Consider the following 25,321-nt stretch of genomic DNA (forward strand, 5'->3'; position numbering starts at 1 on the left):
CGACCGGACAGTGTTGGCGACTGGCTAGATTCACTGCCGAAGATGGACTATGGGTGTGGAGGCCCTGGCGGCGCGGACGGAGGTGCATCGGCACAGGAACGACATTTTGGTTCTTGGTGTCTGGTCTTGGTTCACATTCACCGGCTGAGTTTTGCTCTTATTTACTCATTATTGGCTAGGCCCGAGGGTGGTGCGGGGTGGGGCGGTCTCTCTTTTCTCCTCTGGGGTTCTTTGTGTAGTGTATTATGAAGGGGGGACAGGCACACTGCAGTTTGGGGTGGCTTTTTAGTCGTACGCAGGGGTGCAGGGTGGGGGGTGTTGTAACGGGCTGTTGGTTGGGGGTGGAGGGGGGGTTTGTTATTGTTTTCGTATTTGTTTTTCTCACATGGCACAATGCATATTGCTGTTATCCTGTTGCTCTTGGGTTCCGGGGGGGGTGGGGGGGGTTTATGGCGCTTTGCTGGGATGGGGGGAGGTGATTTGAAATTGTTGTCTTGGAATGTTAATGGTCTGGGTGACAAGATAAAACGTGGTGTTGTACTCCAATTTCTCAGACGTCACTCCCCTGATATAGTCCTGTTACAGGAGACCCATCTGATAGGAAATGCGTGTAGGGCCCTTGATAGACGAGGCTATAGGTTGGTAGCACATGCTGGATTCACATCTGGCTCCAGAGGGGTCGGCATAATGGTCAAATCCTCCCTGCCCCTTGAAATAGACGATGTTGCCCTTGACGATAGGGGTCGGTATGCTGCTGTCTCTGGGCGGTGGGAGGGGAAGGTGCTCACAGTTGTTAGTGTCTATATTCCCCCGGCTACCACCTACGCAGATCTTGGAGGAACTCTCCTGGGACTTCCAGATGGTATCCTTGTACTGGGTGGGGATTTCAACTCTGTGGTCTCGGGTGAGTGTGACCGATTACCCGCAAGGGTCCTGCCGGCACCCCAGTTGTGGCTATCTGAGTTGCTTGAGACTTTCGGAATAGTAGATGTCTGGCGGATGCTGCACCCTACGCAAATGCAATATACGTTCCACTCTGGAGCGCACGGCAGTCTCTCTAGGATCGATTATTTTCTGATGTTGTCTGGTCATACTCCCTTTGTGCGTGGGGTTCGCCATCTTCCCAGGGGCATTTCTGATCATTCACCCTTGTTGCTTGAGGTTTCGATGGTTTTTGTGGTGGGAGCAGGGCTCCCCCTATCCATCCTTGGCACTTAAGGAATCCTAAGCTGCGTTCCGAGCTTCTCAAGGCTGTTGATTGTTACTTCAATGAGAATGTGGGGTCCATCGCTTCTATTTCCTTGTGGGAGGCTTTTAAAACTGTAATAAGGGGATCTGCACTGTCATTGATCGCTGCCGATAAGAAGGCCAAACGGGAGAACTTGGTGCGCCTTGAGGAAGAAATCACCTCGCTTGAGAGCGAATTGGGTGGTAATGATACTCCTGCAGTCCTACACTCCTTGGCACTAAAGCAGGCTGATTATAGGGCCCTGGTGACCGACGCTGCTACAATTATGAACAGGAATCAACTGGGCAGACTCTATGATGTGGGCGATAAGGCGAGTAAGCTTCTGGCATGGTTGGATAAATCTGAGAAAATGAGTCGTGTGGTGCCAGTAATTAAACTGTTGACTGGGGAGTGTGTGTCTGACCCAGGTGAGATTGTGGAGTGCTTTGTGGACCATTTTCGGACGGTCTATCGATCGGTGAGTGATAGAGATGAGTCTGATTCCCACCTGCTCTTGCGTGATATCGCGCTGCCCTGTATTTCGGACGAGGATAGGTCCACTTTGGATGCGCCTATAACTGTAGATGAGGTCGCTCTCGCTATACGATCCCTTCGTTCGGGTAAAGCTATGGGGCCGAATGGTCTGCCCATCGAGCTTTACAAGCTGCGGCCTGATAAGATGGCGGCGTATCTGCGAAATATGTTCATGGATGCCTTTGAGACTGGTCTCCTCCCCCTTGATCAGCGTTTGGCCACTATTGTTGTCATCTACAAGGACGGTAAACCTCGTGACCAGTGCACCTCCTATCGCCCCATTTCTCTGCTTAATGCTGAGTCCAAGATCCTGGCTAAATTACTTGCGAATCGTCTGCTAACGGTAATCTGTGACCTGATCCATCCGGATCAGTCCGGTTTTATTCCCCATCGGAATACGGCACTCAATCTTCGTAGACTTCATGGGGTTCTCGTGAGAGCTGAGACGCTGACCGAACCCGCCATCTTAGCCTCTCTCGACGCCACTATGGCTTTTGACACCATTGAGTGTTCTTACCTTTGGGCGGCTCTTTCAAAGTTTGGCTTTGGCTCTAATTTTATTGCCTGGGTTAACCTCCTTTTTGAACAACCACTGGCCCAGGTGGTGGTCAATGGCAGAGTGTCTGGTTCTTTCCCGCTCGGGCGTGGCACCCAACAGGGTTGTCCGCCATCCCCCCTCCTCTTCGCCTTAGCACTGGAACCGTTGGCGGAGTGGCCCCGGTGGGAGCCCTCGATCAGGGGCATCCGGTGGGCCCTGACCTTGAAGATCGTGTCTCGTTATACGCCAACGACATTCTTCTTTACTTCACTTCACCCCAGAAGTCTCTCAACGTGCTTTTTGATGTCCTCACCTCCTTCGGGAAGAACTCGGGTCTCGTCATTAACTGGACTAAATCGTGTATTTATGTTATAGCGGGGGAGCTTCCTCCACTACCCCGTAGATTCCCGATCCAGGTGGTTGAGACTGGTTTCAAGTATCTGGGAATTCATGTCTCCTTGGACCCCTCTGTCTGCTATGACCGCAATTTATAAGCTCCTCTCCGGCGACTTAAATTGGACGTCCAGCGGTGGCGCCGCTTTCCCCTCTCTACATTGGGGCGTGCGGCTCTTTTCAAGATGATGTCCCTCCCTAGATTTTTGTACGCTCTGCAAAATTCTTTTGATCCTGTACCCTCTGGATATTTCCGTGAGGTCGAGGGCCTCCAGAGGCAATTGATCTGGGACGGGCGGGCTCGTATCTCCTTGCCTAAACTTACTTTGCCTTGGTACGATGGTGGCATAGCCCTCCCGGACATCAGGCGCTACTACTGGGCCTCCCAGTTGAGCGCGGTTAACCATGTCACGTACTCCCCAGGTCATGCCCCTGCTTTTGCGATGGACAAGTTCCTCTTGCCCGGCGGGAACTTCAACAGGGCATTGTACTCGAAGGAGCCATTCCGATTTCTGACTGGACCCACGAAGTGTGCTGTGTGTGCGTGGAGGGACGCGAATGTTGCTACGGGCTGGGGCGATAGGATGACACGACTGACTCCATTGTATGACTCTGATAGGTTGGGTAGCCTGTGACGAACGAAAGGGTTTGATAAGTGGGATACGATTGGTGTCAGCAAGGTGGAGGATCTTTGGTCCAAGGGCGCGGTTAAGTCCTTTGACGCCCTCAAGGTGGAGTATCATCTTGGCGACAATGAGTATTTCCGATACCTTCAGGAGGCCACGCTTTGTTATCGGTTTTTCCTCCGGGGACGGAGATCCCCCAGTCGTCACCACTTGAGGACCGGATTCTGGATGGCCACATGCCTGACAGCACGATTTCTTTGATTTATAAAAAGCTTATTAACACCAGGGCTGACCTCCTCGTGCAGCTCAGGGCTTCGTGGACCACGGATGGCCTGGAATTAGACGACGAGGATTGGCAGATGGCTATCGCCTCCCCTAAGGAGGTGGCCATTCCAGCTCGCCTTCGTTTTGTGCAACTGAAGATCCTCCACCGAGTTTACATGACTGGTACGCGACTGGTGCGAATGGGTTACTCGATCGACGGGCTGTGTAAGCGTGGTTGTGGCATGAGTGGTACCTTTCTACACATCATCTGGGAATGTCCTGTGGTATCTGCCTTTTGGTCCAGAGTGCATGCTATTATGGGACGGGTCACCGGGGTCTCTCTCTTGCCTGAGGCTCGTCGTTGCCTGCTCAACGTCTGGGAGCCTACGGACTGTACGGTTGCTCAGACTTTCTGGGTCACTCTTGGTAACATGGTTGCCAAGAGGGATATTGCTCAACTCTGGGGTTCCCATAGGCCGCCTGGGATAACAGCTTGGAAGGAGAACATGGACTGGTGCATGTTCCGGGAGAAGACGGTCTATGTGGCTCGGGCCGTCCTAAGAAATAGGGCAGGATTTGGTCCCAGTGGAACGCGTATCGTGGAGATATCTGCACCCCTCCACTTGAGTATACTACTGATGTCCCATCGTCACCGTAGTTGACGTTCCAGACAAGTGTCTATGGTGCGAGTCTGTGTAGTTCTCTTCACCATTCCCCCGTCCCTAGAAGTATGTCACAATATTCTTTAGAGACTGGTTCCCTCGCCCTCTCCCCTTGAGCCCTTGGAATCGCTCCTACCATGTGATTGTGTGGTGTGTTTGGTATATGTTTTTCACCAAAATCATAAAACGAAACCTATTTTATCCTTTTGCTTTTTCAGTGTTTTGGTGCCGGTATACCATTAAGGTATTTAATCCTTGGGTATATATCTTTTATTTGCCTATGTATTTAGGCTGCATTATTGTCTTTCTATGTCTTAACTGTCTTTGCAGTCCTTCTTGAAGAAAGGCAAATAATATCCACTTAAGAAGATATATCTAAACAAGCATTTACAATGCAATGGTTTTGCCTATTTTAAAGTTAGAGCTATTGGCATTGCTCTTGACATTATTTTTATTTGTTTTTTTTAACATAAATAAATGGCATTGTCATTTACAATGCCACTAGCTTTATCTCTCGCAAATGACACACACAAACACACACACAGAGCCCCCCACACACACAGCCACACAGAGCCCCCCACACACACAGCCACACAGAGCCCCCCACACACACAGCCCCACAGAGCCCCCACACACACAGCCACACAAAGCCCCCCACACACACAGCCACACAAAGCTTCCTACACACACAGCCACACAGAGCCCTCCACACCCACCCACACAGCACAAGCGGGCAACAGGGGCACACGGAGGCACAAGCAGGCAACAGGGGCACACGGAGGCACAAGCAGGCAACAGGGGCACACGGAGGCACAAGCAGGCAACAGGGGCACACGGAGGCACAAGCAGGCAACAGGGGCACACGGAGGCACAAGCAGGCAACAGGGGCACACGGAGGCACAAGCAGGCAACAGGGGCACACAGAGGCACAAGCAGGCAACAGGGGCACGAAAACAGAGGCACAAGCAGGCAACAGGGGCACGAAAACAGAGGCACAAGCAGGCAACAGGGGCACGAAAACGGAGGCACAAGCAGGCAACAGGGGTGAGTGAGCGACTCCGTCAGAACAGAGGAGCCTGCAGTTGGACAGAAGTTGCTGACTGACAACTAAACCGTACGAGAGGAGGTTTTGGCACGCTTAAGGTTAAGTTGTTGACAAGAATTTCGGAAAAGACTCAACATCATTTTGCTTTTCACTGGTTGGGGTTGTGCACGCTGCCTCCTACAGTTAGGACATTTGTACTACAGCCTGCACATGATGATTGGAGGTTTGGTGTGCTAGTAAACTTGTCCTCACCCGGAAGAGACACTTTAAGCCGTGGATGCTTTCACACACTGTGAGCAGGGCTCACCGGTGGCACATGCTCGGAGCCTCTCAAACGCTTCTCTTTTGCTCACGATGAACTCCCTGTGGAAGGGCCTTGCATGGAGTTTGGTTTCGGAAAGGCTGGGCCTTTCCTGGTGCGAAGACAATGCAGCCTTGCTCGGGGGTGAAGGGAGCCCGCGGCCTTTTGTTGTCATGCATATCTCGCCTGGTGGGGGTCTGTTGGCTGCCATCGCCCCGCCCCCGCCTTGTGCAGGGTTTCGCATACCCCAATCCGACCCCCCACAACAACAACCTGTACAACAAGGACCCGTGCCATCTACAGCAGCTGGCATGCCTGCGCACTGTAACATTTATATAGCGCTTACAACTATGGGGGGGGGGCGCAGATACACCGTCCGCAACCAAGTATTAATCGGAATGCACTTAAGAAGCAGACAGCTGACTTCTCGCTACCCTCACTCAACCCGCTCGAGAAGAAGGAATACAAAACTCAAATCAGGGTCCATTTCTTTTACAACTTGTGCGCTGGCATCACCAACATCTGCGCTCATTCGCCCCGCTGGGGGAGCCCTGCAAGGGGGGCAACGGGGCAAGGGACTTTTGAAAACTAGCACAAACTACCAGATAGGTTCGCCCCGTGTTGGCACACACGGCGCCTCCGGAAAAGAATATTCCGCACCAGCTGTCCTTAAAACTTAGCAAAAAATGCAAGCAACTTAGCAGCATAATAGACCACGCCGGCGGACTTACATTCGTCGGTCCTGCGGCTTCAACTGCCGGTGCATGGCCAGAGAAAATCCGAAGTAGCTGCCGGGGTCGCCTGTCTTGCGGATGGCGTCGTCCGTGTCCAGGTTGAAAGAGCACACCCAGGCGCACAGGTACAGGAGGTGCAGGGTCAGGTGGAAGAGCATCGCCCTGCTAGCGGCAGCCATGGCTGGGGGTCGTTCAGTCAGCGCCGGTCGGGATCCTGCACCTTGCTCTGTGCCTGCGCTCCCTCCCTCTGCTCAGCTCCCGCGATGCTCCGCCCTCGGGTCTCCTCCCTCGCTCGGGTCCCTGCCTGCCACGCTCTGAATGGTGTCCTTGTTCTCTCCAGAGACTCCTCCAGCTTTTAACAAGTACTAGCTGCGCAGTCCATAAGCCCGCCTCCTGCCCCTCTCCAGAGCCCTGCTGCCGCTGGCCTTTGAAACCATGCCGGCAATTACTGAAACCACCATCACGTTCAGACACCATCCTTCTTAACGCCATCTCCATTACACTTAAAACGCCAGTCACAGACTCGATGTAAAAACCTATCCAGGTTGACAACTCGTTTAAGTGTTTAGCCCTCTTGCTGCACCAATTGACGTCACAGCCATTTTCAGTAGTACAATTGCAGAACTTAGCCCCATGTCCACCGTACCAATTTAAGACACATTCCCTCTGCCTGCAGCATTTGTTGTCAACCCCCAACCCCAAAATGATCCCCCTCACACTTTTAATAGAACTTTCATCTTGGGTCAGTGAGGAAGGCCTCCTGCCATTTTATCAAACCGGGTTTAGACCCGGTGCTTCAACAGTGGACAACATCATAGCCCTCTCATACCTAACACATAAGGCAGTGGCACGAAAATCTCTCCCCATCTTTGCATGCTTTATCGACTATACTGCGGCCTTTGATGGTGTCGACCGCTCTATTCTTTGGCAAAAACTGGCTACCTGGAATATCGACCCACAATTACTTAAAGCAATTATATCTTTATATTCAAACACATGGGTCAGAATCAAACTGTCAACCACCTCAGCCTCAGAGAAAATTGACACCAATCGTGGCCTGAAGCAAGGATGTGTACTTGCCGCAATGTTATTCAATTTATACACCGCAGACATGGGCAAAGCCTTGCTGGGAGCATCACTAGCAACTCCCCGCCTTGGGCATTCCAAGATTCAATTACTGCAGTACGCTGATGATCTGGTATTACTAGACCACACTAAAATTGGGCTTCAAAAAGCGTTAATGGCATTGGACACCTACAATGCAAAAAACAAACTGATCGTGAATGCAACCAAATCAAAAATAATAATATTTGGCCCTTTTCCCCCCAAAAAAAACCTTAAAATGGAAGATAGGACAATTGATGTTGGACTGCACACGTCAATACAACTACTTGGGAGTTTGGTTTTGTGAAACAGGGCGACCAGGAACACACCTCGAGAAAATACGGGCAAAAGGGAAAAGTATTTCGTACGCCCTGGGGAAGCTGCATGCAACTCTACACAGCCCTACAACATCAGCAATTCAAAGAGTATTAAGGGCGAAACTAATACCATCATTAAATTACGCGCAGCAGGCCTTTCCAGGCAAACTATCAAGCACCCTGGAAAAAATCCACTGCTCGACCTATAAAAAATTATTTCACTTACCATCTAGCACCAGAAACACCCTGATACGGCTCAAATTCGGCTTGACACAACAAAAGCTTGAGGAACTGGCCGCAATTAGTAAATATTTTTACCTTACAACTGCAGCCCCAGAAAACTCGCTGAAATCCAGCATAAAGAATATTTTTCTGGAAAAAGAGAACCCGTGGTCAAATACACTTGCCTCTGCAAAAGAAACTCTGAACCTTGCTGTGAATAACTGGGACCCCAAGTTACTTAACTATGCCGCCATTAAAAGCGCAACGAAACGACAAGTCCGGCTCTGCTCGCGCATCACTGACCTGAAAGCATTGGAGTTAAGAGGCTTACACGAATCGCTAACACTCCCGCAGCGGGCACAGTCCTCGAAACAGCACCTTATCCAAGCTGTGGGCAAGGTGGCAGTCAATAGGATTTTAGCGTTTCGGCTACACCCGCTGCCCCTTAAAGAGCTTTACGCCACGAATAGACTTGAGATAACACATTCTGAATGCCGCTTATGCAAGTATAAACAAGAGAGCTTCTCTCACATCCTGTTTTGCTGCCCGGGGCTGACTGTCGAGCGTAACCGCTATCTAAAGCCAATTCTACTCAGACAAGGAATTAGAACGACAAAGGAGGCGGTGAACTACCTATTCACAATGGATATAGTGAAAGATATGGCTGTGTTAAGTAAATATATACAACAGATACGTGGGAAGCTGATGGCCCAACCTAAATTAGGCCTGCGGCCGTCAACTGATATGAGACATTTCAGCCTATGATGAAATGGACTAATGAATACAGCTCTTTTAACCATGCTTTTACTCATGTTTAAGTTTTTTGTTTCTTTCCTCTTTTCTTTTTCACTATTTTATTTCTGACATGAAAATAATGCCCACCAAAGTTTGTCTTCTTTAATGGTTTTGAGTAACCAAATAAAGTTTTATTCATTCATTCATTCATTCACTTGTGCAGTATCCAAGTGAGACCCACAACAGAGGTCGCTAGAATTTATCGTTTGAAAATTCGACTTGCAGGCATATCGCTGTAAATGAAAATGATACGTTTCCTGATGAGAACGATGTTGATGGTTACATAATCAACTTCACGTTAATGCACGGTTCAAGTTGAACGAATAACTGCACAAAAAAGGTGCACCTACTATAACACTTGTAATAACGGTTAGAAATATATAACGTGAGCAGCAGTGGGAAAAAGACAGCGCTGACAGACTTCCGTGTGCTGCAATGTAAACGCTTTAAATAAACACTGTCTGGGTAAAACAAGTTCAGCTCGGAATTCTGCTGCTTCTGTCTGCATGTGTAAGGAGGCGAATGCTTTCTGAAGACGGCCACAGTGCAGGACTGTACACACTGCCATGGGTTTTTAAAAATTGCACAACGCATGGAGTGGCCGGCAGCCATGTGGTTGGGTTAATCTGCTGCCTGTCATGCATGGGCGTGAGGCAGGCGAAGGGGCGGGACAAACTAGGTGACAGCGGCACTAGGAAGCAGCACTGTGACACCTGGAACACAGAGGGTAGCCACTGGTTTTGATCTAGCTGCCAAGAACCGGTTTCCCTCCCAGATGTCACGAGGCCCCGCTCCCTGCCCAGTCGCTTGTGAGCGGACTCTGCATCCTGGGACCGCTCCAGTTTTCTGTCTTTTGGGAACGAGTTTGGGAGTGCAGAGATGCTGAACGCTGTGTTCGGAAGGGACCGCTTCTCCTACGAAAGGGTGCACGCACAGGAGAAGGTAGGGGAAGAACTTCAACTATTGCATGTTGTATTTGTGCAGCTTTCTTGGAGTGAATCTGTTAGCTGGGTGTCGGATTGCAGCATGTAACAATGCCCTACTCCTCGCAGCTACCTGCAATCGATATTATGGTTTGTAAGTAATCCTGTTTCTGTCAAGTTTCATTGAAATGCCGCCCCCGTGCTGTCTGTTGCTCCCTGTGCGTGGTTCCCGGGCGGAGACGCTACAAGCAGTTCAGCGGGATGCAGCGGCTGTCTAGTTTCGAAACTCTAATAATAAGCACCGGCAGCCTCACTGTGATGCAGGCGTTTGTTTACACGCGTGACTGAGGGGAGGAGCTGTGTCATCACTCACTGCTCAGCTCTCAATCATGCTAATAAAACCCTCGCCTTGCTACTGGCTCCAGTGCCTGCGCTGCCGCCGCCCCTCTTGTTCTTCCTGCGCTTGGCTCCTCGCTTACCGTCTGCAGGGCTCATGATCAATGGCGGGGCGGGCGGGGAGGCTGGGATTCAGCCGGCTGGAGGAGACCGGACAGAAGAAGCTGTCAGCAGCCAAGGGTTCACGACAGGAACTTCCAGCCTCAGCGCCAGAAGCAGAGTTGGACTTCAATATGGCGGACACAAGGGGGAACAAGAACTGCCGTGACAGGGCATCTTGGCTCATCTAATCCCTCGGGCAGCTCTTCGCGCGGCGACGGCGAAAGGGGGAGGCCAGCATCAGGAAACAAGTGGGAGGGGGTGGGAAAGGGGAAGGAGAGACACAGAAGACGGCCGGAGCAGGAAGGCGGGTGCCGGCAATGCCGGAACAGATTCGGCAAAAGCCAAAGAATCTCGGGAACGCCCCCGAATCTGGTCCGGCATTGACGGACAGGCCCATCGTCCAATGGCTATGCTCCATTTATGGAGCTAGCCAATAAATGACGAGGGCCGTTCCAAACCACACTACAGTTCTCATTAGGTTTTCGCCTGCGCGAAAAAGCTGCGCAGAGCGCAGCTTTCGCCAGGCAAAACCTAAAAAGTGCTCTGGGTTCCCCCCAGGTGGGTCGGACTATTTAAGTGCTTATGACTTATCATGGAAATACGCCTACGAGAGAGCAGGAGTTACAGGTTAGGAACCGTCCTTACTAACTGAGCTTTAAAATTAATTTGGATATCACAAGTGAAGCCATAAGAACTCTGTATCCATCGAAGTTGGTGCAACTACTTGTCTTGAGACTCCTGAATATGAGATGAAGAGTGCAGCCAAGTCTGCTACAGGTTAGAACACTCAAGGCCATCCCTTCTTCACTATGGCAGAATAATTGCAAAGGCATTCTACATACACAAGGCAGTTAAGTTGGTATACCCCAACCTTCTTTGAAAACCATTTTGTGAAGAATGTAGTAGAAATTCTTAAATATTTGTATGTCCCTTCTTATCCTTTCATGCTTTATGGTAAGGAGATGTAGAGAGGCATTTTGGAGGATCTGTTGTCTATACAGTCAGTTAACATGCTCCTCTTATACAGAGGTTCAAGACTGTAGAACCTTCCACCGGTGTGGGTTTGTGGGCTTACTCCTTGTGTGCTTTTTTACTGTTCTGTAAAAACAATTTTAAAAATAGATTGTAGAAAGTTTAAAGACTTGCTGTGTAAGGCAGATAAAAACAAGCAAGGCAATTGGGGCTCCTGTGCACTTATGGCCACTTTAAGTCTGACAGATGTCTGTGAGACCACACAGGAGGCTTCACTGAACGTGGCAGTTAAGTAAATGACACCAGTGAAAAGGAATATAAAGAAAGGAGAAAAAAATGAACATGACGCATGACAGGAAGAAGTGTAAGTAATAAGCCTGTGACTCTAGCCATGAGGACTTGTGTGATAGTGACGCTAGTGTTGTGAGCGTTTTAACAACATGAAGAACAAGTGTATATTGGCAGTAATGTGTAACAAAATGTGATGAACCTCAACCATGTCCGGGCCCCTCCTCCCAGATCGGAAAGAACAGTAAATTATTTTGCAGTAGTTGCCATATGTTTTTGGGTCTTGAAGTGGGTGGCTGTAATGAAGCATATGCATCACTCGTGGTATTGCAGTACACCAAATCCCGGAACCACCCATTCACTATTGGGACTGATGTGCCACCAAAGTGAAAAAAAACCTGACTGTTAGCCAATAAAAGTGCAATAGCTGCTTAGCGTCAAATTCCTGCAGGCAACGGTTTAACAAAGCTTAATAACCCCTTTAAATGGAGTCAGAGTAAGTATAGTCTCAATCATCTGTGATAGAATTTCAAATAAACTTCACCTAGTAGGTGAATAACCATTTATGTCAGTGATTATTGGATACTAGACTGGTCTGTTCACAGCGGTAGTAATATGTGGTAGTGATATCCCAAGTCACCCTCCCATGCCACCCGAGACCCCTCTCCTTGCCTCCCCTCCTTCCCCCACAGCTAGCCTCAACGAGAAAGACGCATTATATAATTGAGAGATCAATTAGGGATTATCTGGGGTCGTAATAATCATGGTAAGTGGCGGAAAGTACAAAGGTTCCGATGGATAGGCCGGGAGCGCAGTGAGAACGGTATTGTATAGTCGATAGAGAATTAATTTGTCCAAAAAGGTCACGTTATACCGTTCCATTAGTGAGGCGATTGATCGTAGCGTGGCATGTACAAAGAGGTTACCCAATTTATGGAGTCTGCATGTGGTCCGAGTCTGCTTAGTAATTACCTATCTAGACATCAGAAGCCAGGGATAACCAGGGAGAGGAATTTGTGGGGAGTACAAGAGATCAAAGCCAAGTTATCGTTGGAGTCTGGTCCAGGCTCAGTGTGTGGTTGGGAACATCTGTATCTCCAAAGGAGTCCTGTGTAAGCTGCATGGCATAATGTAAATTGATACTTGTATAGCGCACTACTCACCCCAAGGGTCTCAAGGCGCTTGTACGAATACCGCTGTGGTACCGATCCTGGCTTTCCCTGTGAGGCGTCCACTCCTGGGCACCCCCAAGGTGGGGGCCAGGCATCCTTAGCGTTGTGGGGGCCGTTGTGGAGATTAAGCAAGCTATTGCCCAGAGTTGCAGAGTGGGACTCCATGATTGGAATAGGCACCGAGGCGAGAATTATCAGGTCCGTGGAATTTTGAGCCCAAGACCCGCCGAGGCGGGGAATTGAACCCTGGTCCGGGGCTAGACCTCTGCATCAGGGTCTGTCGCTCTAATCATTGAGCCACACTTCTCCACTAATAGTGGATAGAGAATTTGGGAGAGAATTTGGGCGGGCCTGAGTTCCCTCCGGTTTCAAAAATTGAAGGTGTGCATCAGTGTGAAACAAGTAGTATGCAAAGTGTGGCTGTGCCACTAGATTATAAAGATACAAGTCGGGGACCCCAAAGCCCCTGTGTGCGTAGGGCATAGTCCATGTTTGCCAGCTGATTCTTGGTTGTCTACCGGCCAACACCAGATGCGTGAGCATAGTACGTAAGGTTTCAATAAACTATTTGTCATAACTATAGGGATGTTAAGAAATAAATTTAAAAAACAGGGTAGCACCACTATTTTAATTATGGTAATTCTACTGGTGACTGACAAGGGAAGTTTAATCCACAGATTGATACTGGGTGGCAGCTGTAGTTGAGGCGTATAACCTCTGCACTATTTTCGTGGAGATATATGCCCAGGTATTTTGGGGGATCTGCACACCACTTTAAGGGGACTCCAAGGGGGCATAAGTCAGTCAAGCCATAAGTCAGAGTTCCTCTCTTACACCGGTTATGGCAGAGGGCGAGAGGCTGAAATTAGTTAGCTGGAATATAGCGGGCTTATCGCGTAATCTGGATATGCCCGACTGGAACCTTTTTATTGAGGCTTTTGGAATATGCTTATTCCAGGAAACTTGGTGCGTGGAACCTCGATATAAGGTTGGTTATACCACCTATTTTGTTCCCGCAATCCCTCCCCCATCAGGGAGACGTCGCCCTTCAGGCGGGTTACTGATCTGGATAAGTATTTCACTGGGTTATTGTATAACGAGCAGAGCCACCAGGTCTCCGGATTTACAGAGATTATCAGTTAGCGGGCCCTCAGGGGGGGGGTCCCTAGAGATTTTTAATGTTTATGCTAGACCTTCAAAAGGAAGCAAGCCCTCTTAGACTCTTATCAGCTCTCAAAGGCCAACTTCATTCTGGTTGTGTTGAATCCTTTATAATGATAGCAGGGGACTTCAATTGCACCTTTGAACCCCTAGCGGTGGATGACATTTTGGGCTGCCAAGAGGACGATGGTAAGAGAGGGATTCCATCCCTCTCAATTCCACCAATCAAGAGTTGGACCCCAAGAGCTATCCACTTAAATGCCCTGACTCTGGAACATGATGTCAGGGCAGTTAATGGACGGACAGTCAGATATTGGTGGGGCCTATACTTTTAATAGAGTAGGTCATTCATCTCGAATTGACTACATTCTGTTGAACTTTAGTTTCTGGGAATTTTTGCTGGACATGGCAGTTTGCCCTCAAGTGACAGTGACCATAATCCATTATCTCTGTCACTGTCCTCTAGTTGGTTGGGTGGGAAAAATCCCCAAGTACCCCAGGCCTGGAAGTCGTCTTCCGAAGTCCGCCCCTCTAACTGTAGGAGACGCCTGAAATTGGAAAAGGTTGCTCTGGATGAAGGAAAGTTATTGGAAATAAGATCTATTATGGCCAGTGCTCTCACCAGTTTGGATACTCTTGCAGCAAATCCCCACGAGGTCTCTACTTTATTTACCAACACTACTAAAGCATTGGTTGACCTTTTCATCATACAGAACCCAGGTCACAGGGCCAACAGGTTGGGGCGCCCCAAAGGCAACCCAGGCTGGTATTCTGCCTCTTGCCGAAGCGCCAAAAGAGATGTAATTAAGGCGGTTAAAACTAGGGACAGTAGTTTAATCAGCACTGCCAGGAAGACGTATGGGCGCGCTATCCGTACAGCGAAGAAAGAGTGGGAGGATCAATATTGGTGTGACCTAAAACTGGCGAGCGCTGGGAGGGACTCTAGGAGTTTCTGGTATTTTGTCAGAGCCAAGGATAAACCTATGGACTCCCTTGTAACATGTAATATCCCAGAGGTGTCATGGTTTAATCACTTTTCTAAACTGTATACCGTGGCCTCGGGTGTGGAGGACGACTGTACTGAGAATTACTTTTTAGACTTCGTTGGGCTAGATGAGATCTGTTTGTTTACAGGGAAGGAAGTAGAGGTTGCAATCTCATGTCTTATCCCAAACAAAGCTGCAGGGCTGGACGGCCTTCCAGGAGACTTGATTTGCATCTCCAAACTAGAATGGGGAAAGCTCATAGCATCCCTACTCAACGCTAGCTTCTATGATGCCCCCCTTCCAAGCTCATGGATGGGTGCGGAGGTCGTCCCGATTTTCAAAAAAGGGAGCCTGGACGACCCCGCTAATTATCGCCCTATAAGTTTACTGGACTCCACCCAGAAGGTTGCAGGCAAGGTGGTTTTGGGGAGAGTGCTACAGTGGGTAGAGGAGAATGGGATACTTTCTGATTTCCGGGCAGGTTTCAGGGCTGGTATAGGGACCATTGAACAATCATTTCGCTTATTGTTGTTAAATTGGAAGGTGGTTCTGTTGGGCAAAGGCAGTCTGTATCTCGCCTTCATAGACCTACGGGCTGCCTTTGACCTAGTGCCCCGCAACCATCTATGGAAGGTCCTATCAGATTTGGGCATGCCACCGTACCTATTATCCCTGATAATTAAGTTCCATGAAGATAATTTTGCCCAGGTTCGGTGGGGAAATCGGGGCCAAAAGGCTGCCAGAATATCGGTAAATAGAGGTTTCCGCCAGGGTTGTGTTTTTGCCCCCACACTGTTTTCATTATACGTTAACGGTGTGGTGGAGCATCTTTTACAATTCCCTGCAGATGCTCCATCCCTGGTTCAGTGGGGAAATCAGGGCCAAAAGGCTGCCAGAATATCTGTAAATAGAGGGATCCGCCAGGGTTGTGTTTTAGCCCCCACACTGTTTTCCTTATACGTTAACGGTGTGGTGGAGCATCTTTTACAATTCCCTGCAGATGCTCCATCCCTGGCGGGCAAAAGAATACCTACGCTCTGATTTGCAGATGACACCCTACTGATTTCGAAGACCCCGGTTGGGCTGCAGAGCCTCCTCGATAGGTTCCAATCTTTTTGCGATGCGAGGGGGTTAGAAATCAATACGGGGAAGACCAAATATCTGATCCTGAATCCCCCGAAGAAGATAGGCAGGCCTCCCGTGTTGAACTCAGTATGTCTTGAAAGGATCAAGGAGTTTGACTATTTAGGAATCCGCCTCACCAACACCATGAGGTGGAACTGTCATCTTCAAAAAATGCTGTTAAATCACAAAAGGGTGGTGGGGGCCCTGCTCAAAGAACAGCGTTCCTCTACCTTTAAACCAATTGCCCCGGTACTGGATATCTATAAGGCAAGAGGTGTGAGTGCGCGTTGAACGGGGCGGAGCTTTGGGGGGCGCAGAATGTGGATGAGTTAACCTGTTCAGAACACAAATTTTTGAAGGACTTGATGGGTCTCCCTTATAGTACCCCCTCTGTTCCCCTACTCCTTGATATAGGCTGTCGCTCTATCAAGGATCAGGCAAGGCTACGCCCTCTTCTCCTTTGGGCGCGCCTATGGAGAGTTCCGGAACTTGTGAGTTATGCGGAGGGGCTAAAAGAGGTTTTATCAATGCCTGGCTGGCACAGAATAAAATGGTTAAGGGATGTGAAATGGTTACTTGGAGAAGTGGGTCTTGGAAATATTTGGCAGTCTATGACCGCACTCCCTAAGTCTGTCCTGAAAAACTCTTATTGGAAATGGGTTTGGGATTCGAGGAACTTAAACCCTAATGTAGGTAGCTCTACTGTTGAATTCCTATTGCATGAGGAGGTGGCATTCCGAGAACCCTATCTCGATATCATCACTAAACCTAGAGATAGGGCTCTATATTTTAAATTTAGAGTCGGAGTGCTACCTGTCCACGAATTGACTGCCAGATGGAAGCCCCCAGCACAGACCATTCCATTCTGCCCATTCTGTGAGACCATGATCGAGACAGTACCTCATCTTCTTTTTATCTGCCCCGCATAAAATGCGCCTCGCATTAGGTGGTTGAAACCCCTCTGCAAAGAACTAGGTACAAGACATTGTGGTGAGGCCCTACGCATTCTGAAATCGGATACACGGCCCCTACTTGTCTGTGGCTTGGCGAAGTTTTTAAACTGGGCTTGGTTGATCAGGTCCAAAAGGCTCTCTTACATTGTTTAATTGAGATTTTATGGCTATTTTATGTAATTTATTGTCGCCATTTGTATTTCGTATTTCGATTTTTGTATAACTGTTTTTCTTATGAAATAATGCTTCATATGTATTTCAAATAAGGCTTTTTATGTATTTTAAAACTGTATTGTGATGCTTTTAAAGATATATTCATATCGAAATAAAGCCTACTTTAACTGACTGACTGAAAATTTTAAATTTACCCCAGTTAATAGTAAGACCCGAGAGCATCCTGAAACTAACAACCTCGTGTAACAGAGGGGGTAAAATAGTCTTGGGATCTCTGACCAACGGCATCACATGATCAACATACAAGGAAGCTAAAAGGGGGCCTTGCTCTTTCTGGTAGATACTCTGTCTAACCACAGATTCCTCACAGACCCTCCCATACTCCTTGTTGTGTGAACTTGGCTCTTTTCAACCTAAAAAAGGAGTCCAGTATTGAGATCTGCCCGCTGGTGAACGCTAATTTACGTTGGCATGCTAGTGGCTCACATAGGCTGTTCCTCACTTCCGGTGTGAAATGACACCCGCGCGTAGCTGCATGTCTCCTACCAGCACACATGGGTTAGAAAAGTTTCTGGATCCAGTCTGAAATATTCAAAAGGTGAGGAATTAGTGGTTAGGTAAAGTATCTACCTGTAAGAGGGTTACCAAGGTAAGTAACTTGTTTGTCTATCCACATAATTTCCAGTTTAATTATTTGCTTTATCTAGGGAATTATCATGAGATTTACATAGCCAACATGGGTGACTGCCAAAATGTTGTTAATCTGCAAGGAGGTAAAGTGCTGCTTGTAAGAAATTTCAGTTTAAATGTATTCTGAAACCTTGCACATATTTGAAAGGAGAAACTATGATGGGTAATGTGGGTTACAAAGTAGTCTTCTGCCTTCTTGCCATTTGAAATGTCTTTATTTCACATGTGCCTCACTTTAAAGAAAATGCTTATGTCCATAAGAGATCAAGACTTTTATTAGCCATGAAAAAAGGTATGCCATGCAACACACTTCAAGATCCTCCAGACTGCTAGTGAAGTTTCTTTGAAGAGCATTATTCTGTTCAGGACATTTAAGGTAGAGATTGGTTTTGCCTGTATAATTTTCTTTTCTTCATAAAGAGATGGTTGTTTAGGATGCTTTTTGGTCATCAGTAGCTTTTGGTTACACTGTTTCTGAGCTGCTAATATACGATTATTAAACTGAAAACTATTGTAGACACCATTATATTAGCATGTAAAATTCAGTATATTGGTGTATAGTCCTTCCAACAATATTTTAAACTGATGTTTCAAGTGAGGAGATGTGATTATGGAAGCACAGAAGCACAGACCTTTTTTGATGGCTGGAGGTGGGTGCAAGAGCAAGTTTAAACTGTTTTGAGATCAGTCTTCATTAGGTAGGTCCCTATTTCTTTAATGAAGAACATAGTGTTGGTGTATATCATTTCCCAGTTCTGTAGGCAGTTTGTGTAGCCACCAAATACAGAATGGATCAGTGATCATTTTGCGTTGTTGTGCGACCCAGGAATTTGGAAAGTGGGCCCTCTGAAGGTATACATGTGCCTCTAATTTGTCTGTATTTCTATTATATACTGTGTTGAGATAGACTTACTGGTGCTATTTTGGTATTTCTGAATGACCAAATATTTTGTGTTCAGGAGCTAGAAGAGAAGTGTCGAGAGGCACAGGTTGGAGCTCAGCATTTGGAGGTACATCTAAAGCAGAAAGAGCAGCTCTATGAGGAGAAAGTTAAGGTAAGCAATGTGTTCTGCTCTCCTGATAAAATGGCAGTCCACACTACCTCTGCATTATCTTTTCCATGTATTTTGTGTATAGAAATATATTCCTAAAAATAATAATAATAATAATAAGCCATTTGTTAAGCGCCTGGTTACACAGAAAACAGTGTGTCCCCGCGCTAACTGCTGCTAATGTGGGTTTAAAAGCACTTTGAAAGCCTATTTGCTAACTGTATGATAAGGTCAGGCACACCACTATCATGTGACATAGCATTAGATTAGAGCCTGGATTTTTGTAGCTCAGAGGTGATTATAGGCTGCTTTTTGCACCTTTCAGGGCTTCAGAAATCAAGAACCCCTCAGATGTGTTCAGGGGGAACAGGAGCTTAGTTTTCTAAATAAGAAACATTCTGAGATCATTATAGAACCATAGATGGAACAAGGAAGTCTGTGTAGATTTTTATTAGTAGACTAATTGACCAGTCAAATATTTACTAGAAGAATGAGAAAATCCCCGGACAGATTGACTGATAAATGTTCCAACTGTTCATCCACTATGGAGTGTGAATGTGACAATTGGAGCTATGGTTGTGAGCCTCAGAGCAATAACTGAATCTAACTGATAGTGTGAGATACAATATGAGCTAAACGTAGACCTGACTAAGCTGAAGTAACACAGGCCTTTTCTCCATACAAATAAATAGCATAAAGGCCGTCTAAAAATGTATTTATACTAGTCTGATCTTTGATGAGAGAAAACAGGACAAAAGTCAGAAAGGCAAAGAAAGTTTGAGCAGGTGCTTTGTGGAAGTGCAGAGCTTGGACAGGTTAAATTACAGCGCAGGAAGCTTGTATAGAAATACAAAACTGATAAGGCATTTGTTTTTCTGATGGATACTTCTACCACAGCTTCCTTATCTTTCGAATCCCCTGGTGCCAGATTGATCCTGAAATAGCTCTTGTGTTCTACTAGTGAATCATTTTCAGCTAGGAGCTGCATATAGGCACCACCCCTCTGTACTGACATTTGTTTCTGTTTTACATACCATTGGCATACCATTGGCAAGGATCTAGGAGGTTTTGTTTTTTAGCAAAGTTATGTTTTTTCTAATTAAAATTATCAATGAAACAAGCATTCCATAGCTGACAAGCTACAGGCTTGAAACGCTATTTTTGAAATTTGCCTATCCTGCAAGTTCACACCAGAGGTTCTATTTGCTGAATCCTATTTTTGCTGACTAAAGAACTATGTCTACATGCACTGTACCCAGATTAACCAATGGTAAACTGCTTGTGCATCTCCTTTCAATATTATGAAATTGGCATATTTAACTTGCCTCGAAGTCCTTAGTGGGTGTTTGCAAAAGTGTAGCCAGGGCCTGAAAGTTAAATGCACTAATAGGCTGCAGCACTCATTGTGCCATCCACTGTAATGAAAACATGACTGCAGTTTTCCGCTAGCAGCCTGGATGTGCAGGTTCAAACTGCAGATTCGACCGGCCACAACTGCCCATTTTGACTGGCCTGCAACATACTTTTTAAATATTTACAAGTCACCCTTAATGCCCATTAAGACTGGGTGCATGGTTTGTAAAGTCATGACATATAAATGTTAAACATGTCCCTACTGTGTCTAGCACCTCCAAGCTAATTTTACTGCTGCTCAGTTAACTGTTCCATAGAAAAGCATTTGGATACAATATTAAGGATAATAAATGTTATCTCTACCCAGGAAACGGCTACAAATTACATTTTTGGACTTTTTAAAATATTAATTACAAGCCCAATTTATTGGTGGAATTTTTAATGAATGTTTTGGAAAGAGAACATTTGCCTTCTCCCTACTGCCAGCCAGTAATTAGCATTTCATTCGGCCTGAATGAGGTGTGACCCTATTCTCATGACAGGAATCAAACAGCTTTGGGGATGGGGAGGTGGTGTTGTGCCCCTTAATAGAATGCCCTGGGAACTGGGCTCAAGAACTTGATCAGCTTTATAGAGAAAGAGACCTCCCTGTCACAAGCAGATGTAGTGAACACCCTGACCTGCACTCATCCCTTTTCTCGCCATGCAGACCATCCTCTATCACAGTGGGCCTCTTGTTTGCAACACAGTGCTAAGTCCTGCTGGGGTATTAAGACCTGCTTGAGGGCACATTTCAACAGAGGGAAACAGAATGGCAAACAAATTGTGTGTATCTTCTGGTTGCCGAAAGCTCAGTTTTGTCCTACCAGACTTTTGTCTCTAAGTTTGGTATGGATACAGGGACTGCCTAAATCTGAAGTTAGGGCTGGGGCTTTAGAAGTGTACCTCTATGGTAGATTGGGCCTTAAAGGACTAAAAGCCAGAATGTAAAATCTTTGACCAGGACAAATCTGATTAGTGTATCTGACCCAAGCTCCATTGTAGTCCACATCAGATTTTTGACCCTGTGTTTCTTGGCACTTTTTCTACCTAAAACTTTAAAAATGAATCTTTAGTTCCACGTGTCAGTTTTTTGTCATTTTGTTTATAAAATGTTAACCGATTTTTCATTTTTTCAATTTTTTTATTGTTTTGCGTTTCCACCTTGACTATTTAAGTAAGTTTAAATAATTTACACATTGCCTCTAAGTTACTCCTGTCTGCTCTGTGACATGGCTACCAGGGGGTTGAGTTCAGGTTTACTTAGTGGCTCAACCTTACAAAGATTGTGATTATTACTTGAGGTGGGTACTCCTTCAGCTAGTAAACAATTTCATACAATGTACAACTCTTGTTGGTAACAGATGTTGCTTCTTACACCTGCATAACGTTCGTCTGTGGTGTCCCAGGGCCAAACACAAATCCAGGTCCCGCAATAAATGCTCCATGGATCACTAAAGGCAACAAGGGAGCAGGAGGCAACACTTGACATCGTTGAACACAAAAAAGTAATGGCCATTCTAACCGCAGATTCCACACCTTAAGGCATGGGTACTCACAAACTTTCTCTCGGGGGCCAAATTTACACTGTGGTTTGTTGTCGAGGGCTGCACCGGTGGGGGCGGGGTCAGTGGGAGAGATCACAGGTCCCTGCAGCGGATGCCTTCGACTGCGCCACCACACCCGGCATACACACATCTATCTCCCTCCCTCGCCCCCTCCCTCTCTCGCTCTGTCTCCCTCCATCCCTCTCTCGATCCCTCCCTCTCCCTCCCTCCCTCTTTTTCTCCAGCCCTTGCTACCTCGCTCTCTCCATCCCTCGCTCCCTCCCTACCTCTCTCCCTCCCTCTCTCGCTCTCTCTCCTTCCCTCCCTCTCTCGCTCTCTCCCTCCATCCCTCTCTCCCTCTCACTCCCTGTCTCGCTGCCTCTCTCCCTCCCTTGATCCCTCTCTCCCTCCCTCGCTCCCTCCCTGTTTGTCTGACTGTCTCTCTCACTCCCTCTCTCTCACTCCCTCCCTCCCTCCCTCCCTCCCTTCCTCCCTCCCTCCCTCTGTCTCCCTCCCTCTGTCTATCTCTCTCCCTCCCCCTCTCACTCCTGCCCTCACTCCCCGCCCTTACTCCCCCGCCCTCACTCCCCGCCCTCACTCCCCCGCCCTCACTCCCCCGCCCTCACTCCCCCGCCCTCACTCCCCCGCCCTCACTCCCCCGCCCTCACTCCCCCGCCCTCACTCCCCCGCCCTCACTCCCCCGCCCTCACTCCCCCACCCTCACTCCCCCGCCCTCACTCCCCCGCCCACATTCCCTCGCCCACATTCCCTCGCCCACATTCCCTCGCCCACATTCCCTCGCCCACATTCCCTCGCCCACACTCCCTCTGTCGCCCACACTCCCTCTGTCGCCCACACTCCCTCTGCCGCCCACACTCCCTCTGTCGCCCACACTCCCTCTGTCGCCCACACTCCCTCTGTCGCCCACACTCCCTCTGTCGCCCACACTCCCTCTGTCGCCCACACTCCCTCTGTCGCCCACACTCCCTCTGTCGCCCACACTCCCTCTGTCGCCCTCACTCCCTCTGTCGCCTTCACTCCCTCCGTTGCCCTCACTCCCTCCGTCGCCCTCAATCCCTCTGTCGCCCTCACTCCCTCCGTCGCCCTCACTCCCTCCGTCGCCCTCACTCCCTCCGTCGCCCTCACTCCCTACGTCGCCCTCACTCCCTACGTCGCCCTCACTCCCTACGTCGCCCTCACTCCCTCCGTCACCCTTACTCCCTCCGTCACCCTTACTCCCTCCGTCACCCTTACTCCCTCCGTCACCCTTACTCCCTCCGTCACCCTTACTCCCTCCGTCACCCTTACTCCCTCCGTCACCCTTACTCCCTCCGTCACCCTTACTCTCTCCGTCACCCTTACTCCCTCCGTCACCCTACCTCCCTCCGTCACCCTACCTCCCTCCGTCACCCTACCTCCCTCCGTCGCCCTCCCTCTGTCTCCCTTTCTCTGTCTCCCTTTCTCTGTGTCCCTCTCCCTCCCTCTCCCTCTCCCCTCTCTCTCTCTCTCCCCTCTCTCTCTCTCTCTCTCTCTCTCCTCTCTCTCTCCCTCCCTTTCTCTCTCCCTTTCCCTCTCCCCCTCTGTCTCCCTCTCTTTCCATCCCTCCCTCTGTCCCTTCGACCTCCCTCTGTCACCCTCTGTCATCTCACCCTGCCTGTGTGTCAGCCCCGGGTGAGACAGCTTCCTGACACACACAGCCACACCCAAGCACTTCACAGGTCGTTAAAGGCCATTTGAATGCTAATGAGGCTTTGTTGTATTCCACCTCTTAGGCCCCTGCAGCTCCACTCTAGCTAAGTGAGAATCGCCCGCCCCTGGCCACCACAGAGCAGCAGAGACTCTCAGAGTCGCGCTGCAGCAGACAATCTTTAAAAGAAAAAAAATACATTGGTAGGATGTCTGCGAGGTCCGCGGTCCGCCAGGGAAGGCTTGCTGGGCCGCCCGCGGGCCGTACTATGAGTACCCATGCCTTAAGGCAACCCCCAGGCACAGCCTAGATCCGGAAGATTTTTCCTAGGAATCCCGATGTGTGCACCTTTTGAGCTGCTCCATAGCTGTACACTGTGTCTTCTTACCTTGAAGACTATGTCACAGTCACTTCTGCAGGAGCGAGCTTTAGGCCTTATTTTAATTTACTCCAGTGTTGGAACTTTCATAGAATCGCCAACATACAACTGACACGCCATCTCGAGGACAACATCATCCTTGACCCTTCCTAGTCCGGATTCAGATGAAACCACAGCACGGAGACAGCCCTCATTGCCACCACAGACGACATCAGACGCAAACGGCGAAACGTCAGCCCTCATCCTCCTGGACCGATCGGCCGCCTTCGACACAGTCTGCCACTGCACGCTAAGAACATGCCTCCAAGAAGCCGGAATCCAGAAGAAGGCCCTGGACTGGACCACGTCCTTCCTCTCCGGCAGAACCCAGCGAGTACGCCTCCCACCCTTCCAATTCGAAGCCACCGACATCATCTGAGGCGTACCCCAGGGTTCATCCCAACTCTGTTCAATGTCTACATGGCCCCCCCCTCGCACAAGTGGCCCGCAAGCACAACCTGAACATCATCTCCTACGCCGACGACACCCAGATCATCCTCTCCCTCACCAAGGACCCGCACATTGCCAAAACCAACCTCCACGAGGGAATGAAGGCCGTCGCCAAATGGATGAGGAACAGCCGCCTGAAACTGAACTCGGACAAGACGGAAGTACTCATCCTCGGCCACACCGCCTCTGCGTGGGACAACTCCTGGTGGCCGACCACACTGGGAGCAGCTCCAACACCCACAGACCATGCACGCAACCTGGAATTCATCCTCAACTCCTCCCTCTCCATGTCAAAGCAGGTCAACGCCATCTCCTCCTCCTGCTACAACACCCTCTGCATGCTTCGCACGATCCCACCCGAAACCAGAAGAAAGGTGACCCAAGCTCTTGTCAGCAGCAGGCTGGACTAAGGCAACGCTCTCTACGCAGGAATCCCGGGTAAACTCCTGCAACAACTACAACCTGGGTGAAAGAATTTCTTATGTTCAACATTGGCAAAAAATAACTTCGGACCAATGGGTCCTCAATGTAATATAATCCAGACATACTCTAGAGTTCCATCAAATCCCCCTTGTACTCCACCGACACATCAAGAGGTCAAGCATCTACATCCGATGCCTCTGGAGATTCAGGCAATGCTCAGAGTGGGATCAATAGTCTGAAAGAATATTCTTCCGAGGCGTCTTATTCTGGACCTGAGATCTAAATACTTATGTCCAGAAGCAATCTTTCCGGATGGTTTCCCTCCAAGACATTCTGCTACCCTTAAACACAGGGGATCATATGACCACCTTAGACCTGCAGGATGCATATTTCCACATCTACATTCATCCTTCCCACAGTCAGTATCTTCGGTTTGCGGTAGCCGGAGACCATTACCAGTACAAGCTACTGCCGTTCGGCCTCAAATCAGTCCCCAAGAATTTTTACAAAATGTCTGGCTCCAGTGGCGGCTTTTCTATGGAAACAGACACCAGGTGTTTCCCTACCTGGACGACTGGTTAGTCAAAGCGCCTTCACGAACGGCGGTTCTATTGTCAACAGTGGCATGCGTGGAATTGTTTGCCGAG

General features: G+C 48.6%; 1 protein-coding gene across 1 annotated transcript in view; it reads left to right on the forward strand.

The window, feature by feature from the left end:
* The window catches only part of CIT (citron rho-interacting serine/threonine kinase), a 1,473,679-nt gene that overhangs the window by 560,502 nt on the left and 887,856 nt on the right, over window positions 1–25,321 (forward strand). Inside the window, exon 19 of the mRNA XM_086942878.1 lies at window positions 18,665–18,760. Coding sequence (XP_086799004.1) covers window positions 18,665–18,760 — 96 coding nt within the window. The remainder of the gene's footprint in view (window positions 1–18,664; window positions 18,761–25,321) is intronic.

Source organism: Lissotriton vulgaris, chromosome 11 (genome assembly GCF_964263255.1).
Source record: "Lissotriton vulgaris chromosome 11, aLisVul1.2, whole genome shotgun sequence".
Classification (NCBI taxonomy): domain Eukaryota; kingdom Metazoa; phylum Chordata; class Amphibia; order Caudata; family Salamandridae; genus Lissotriton; species Lissotriton vulgaris.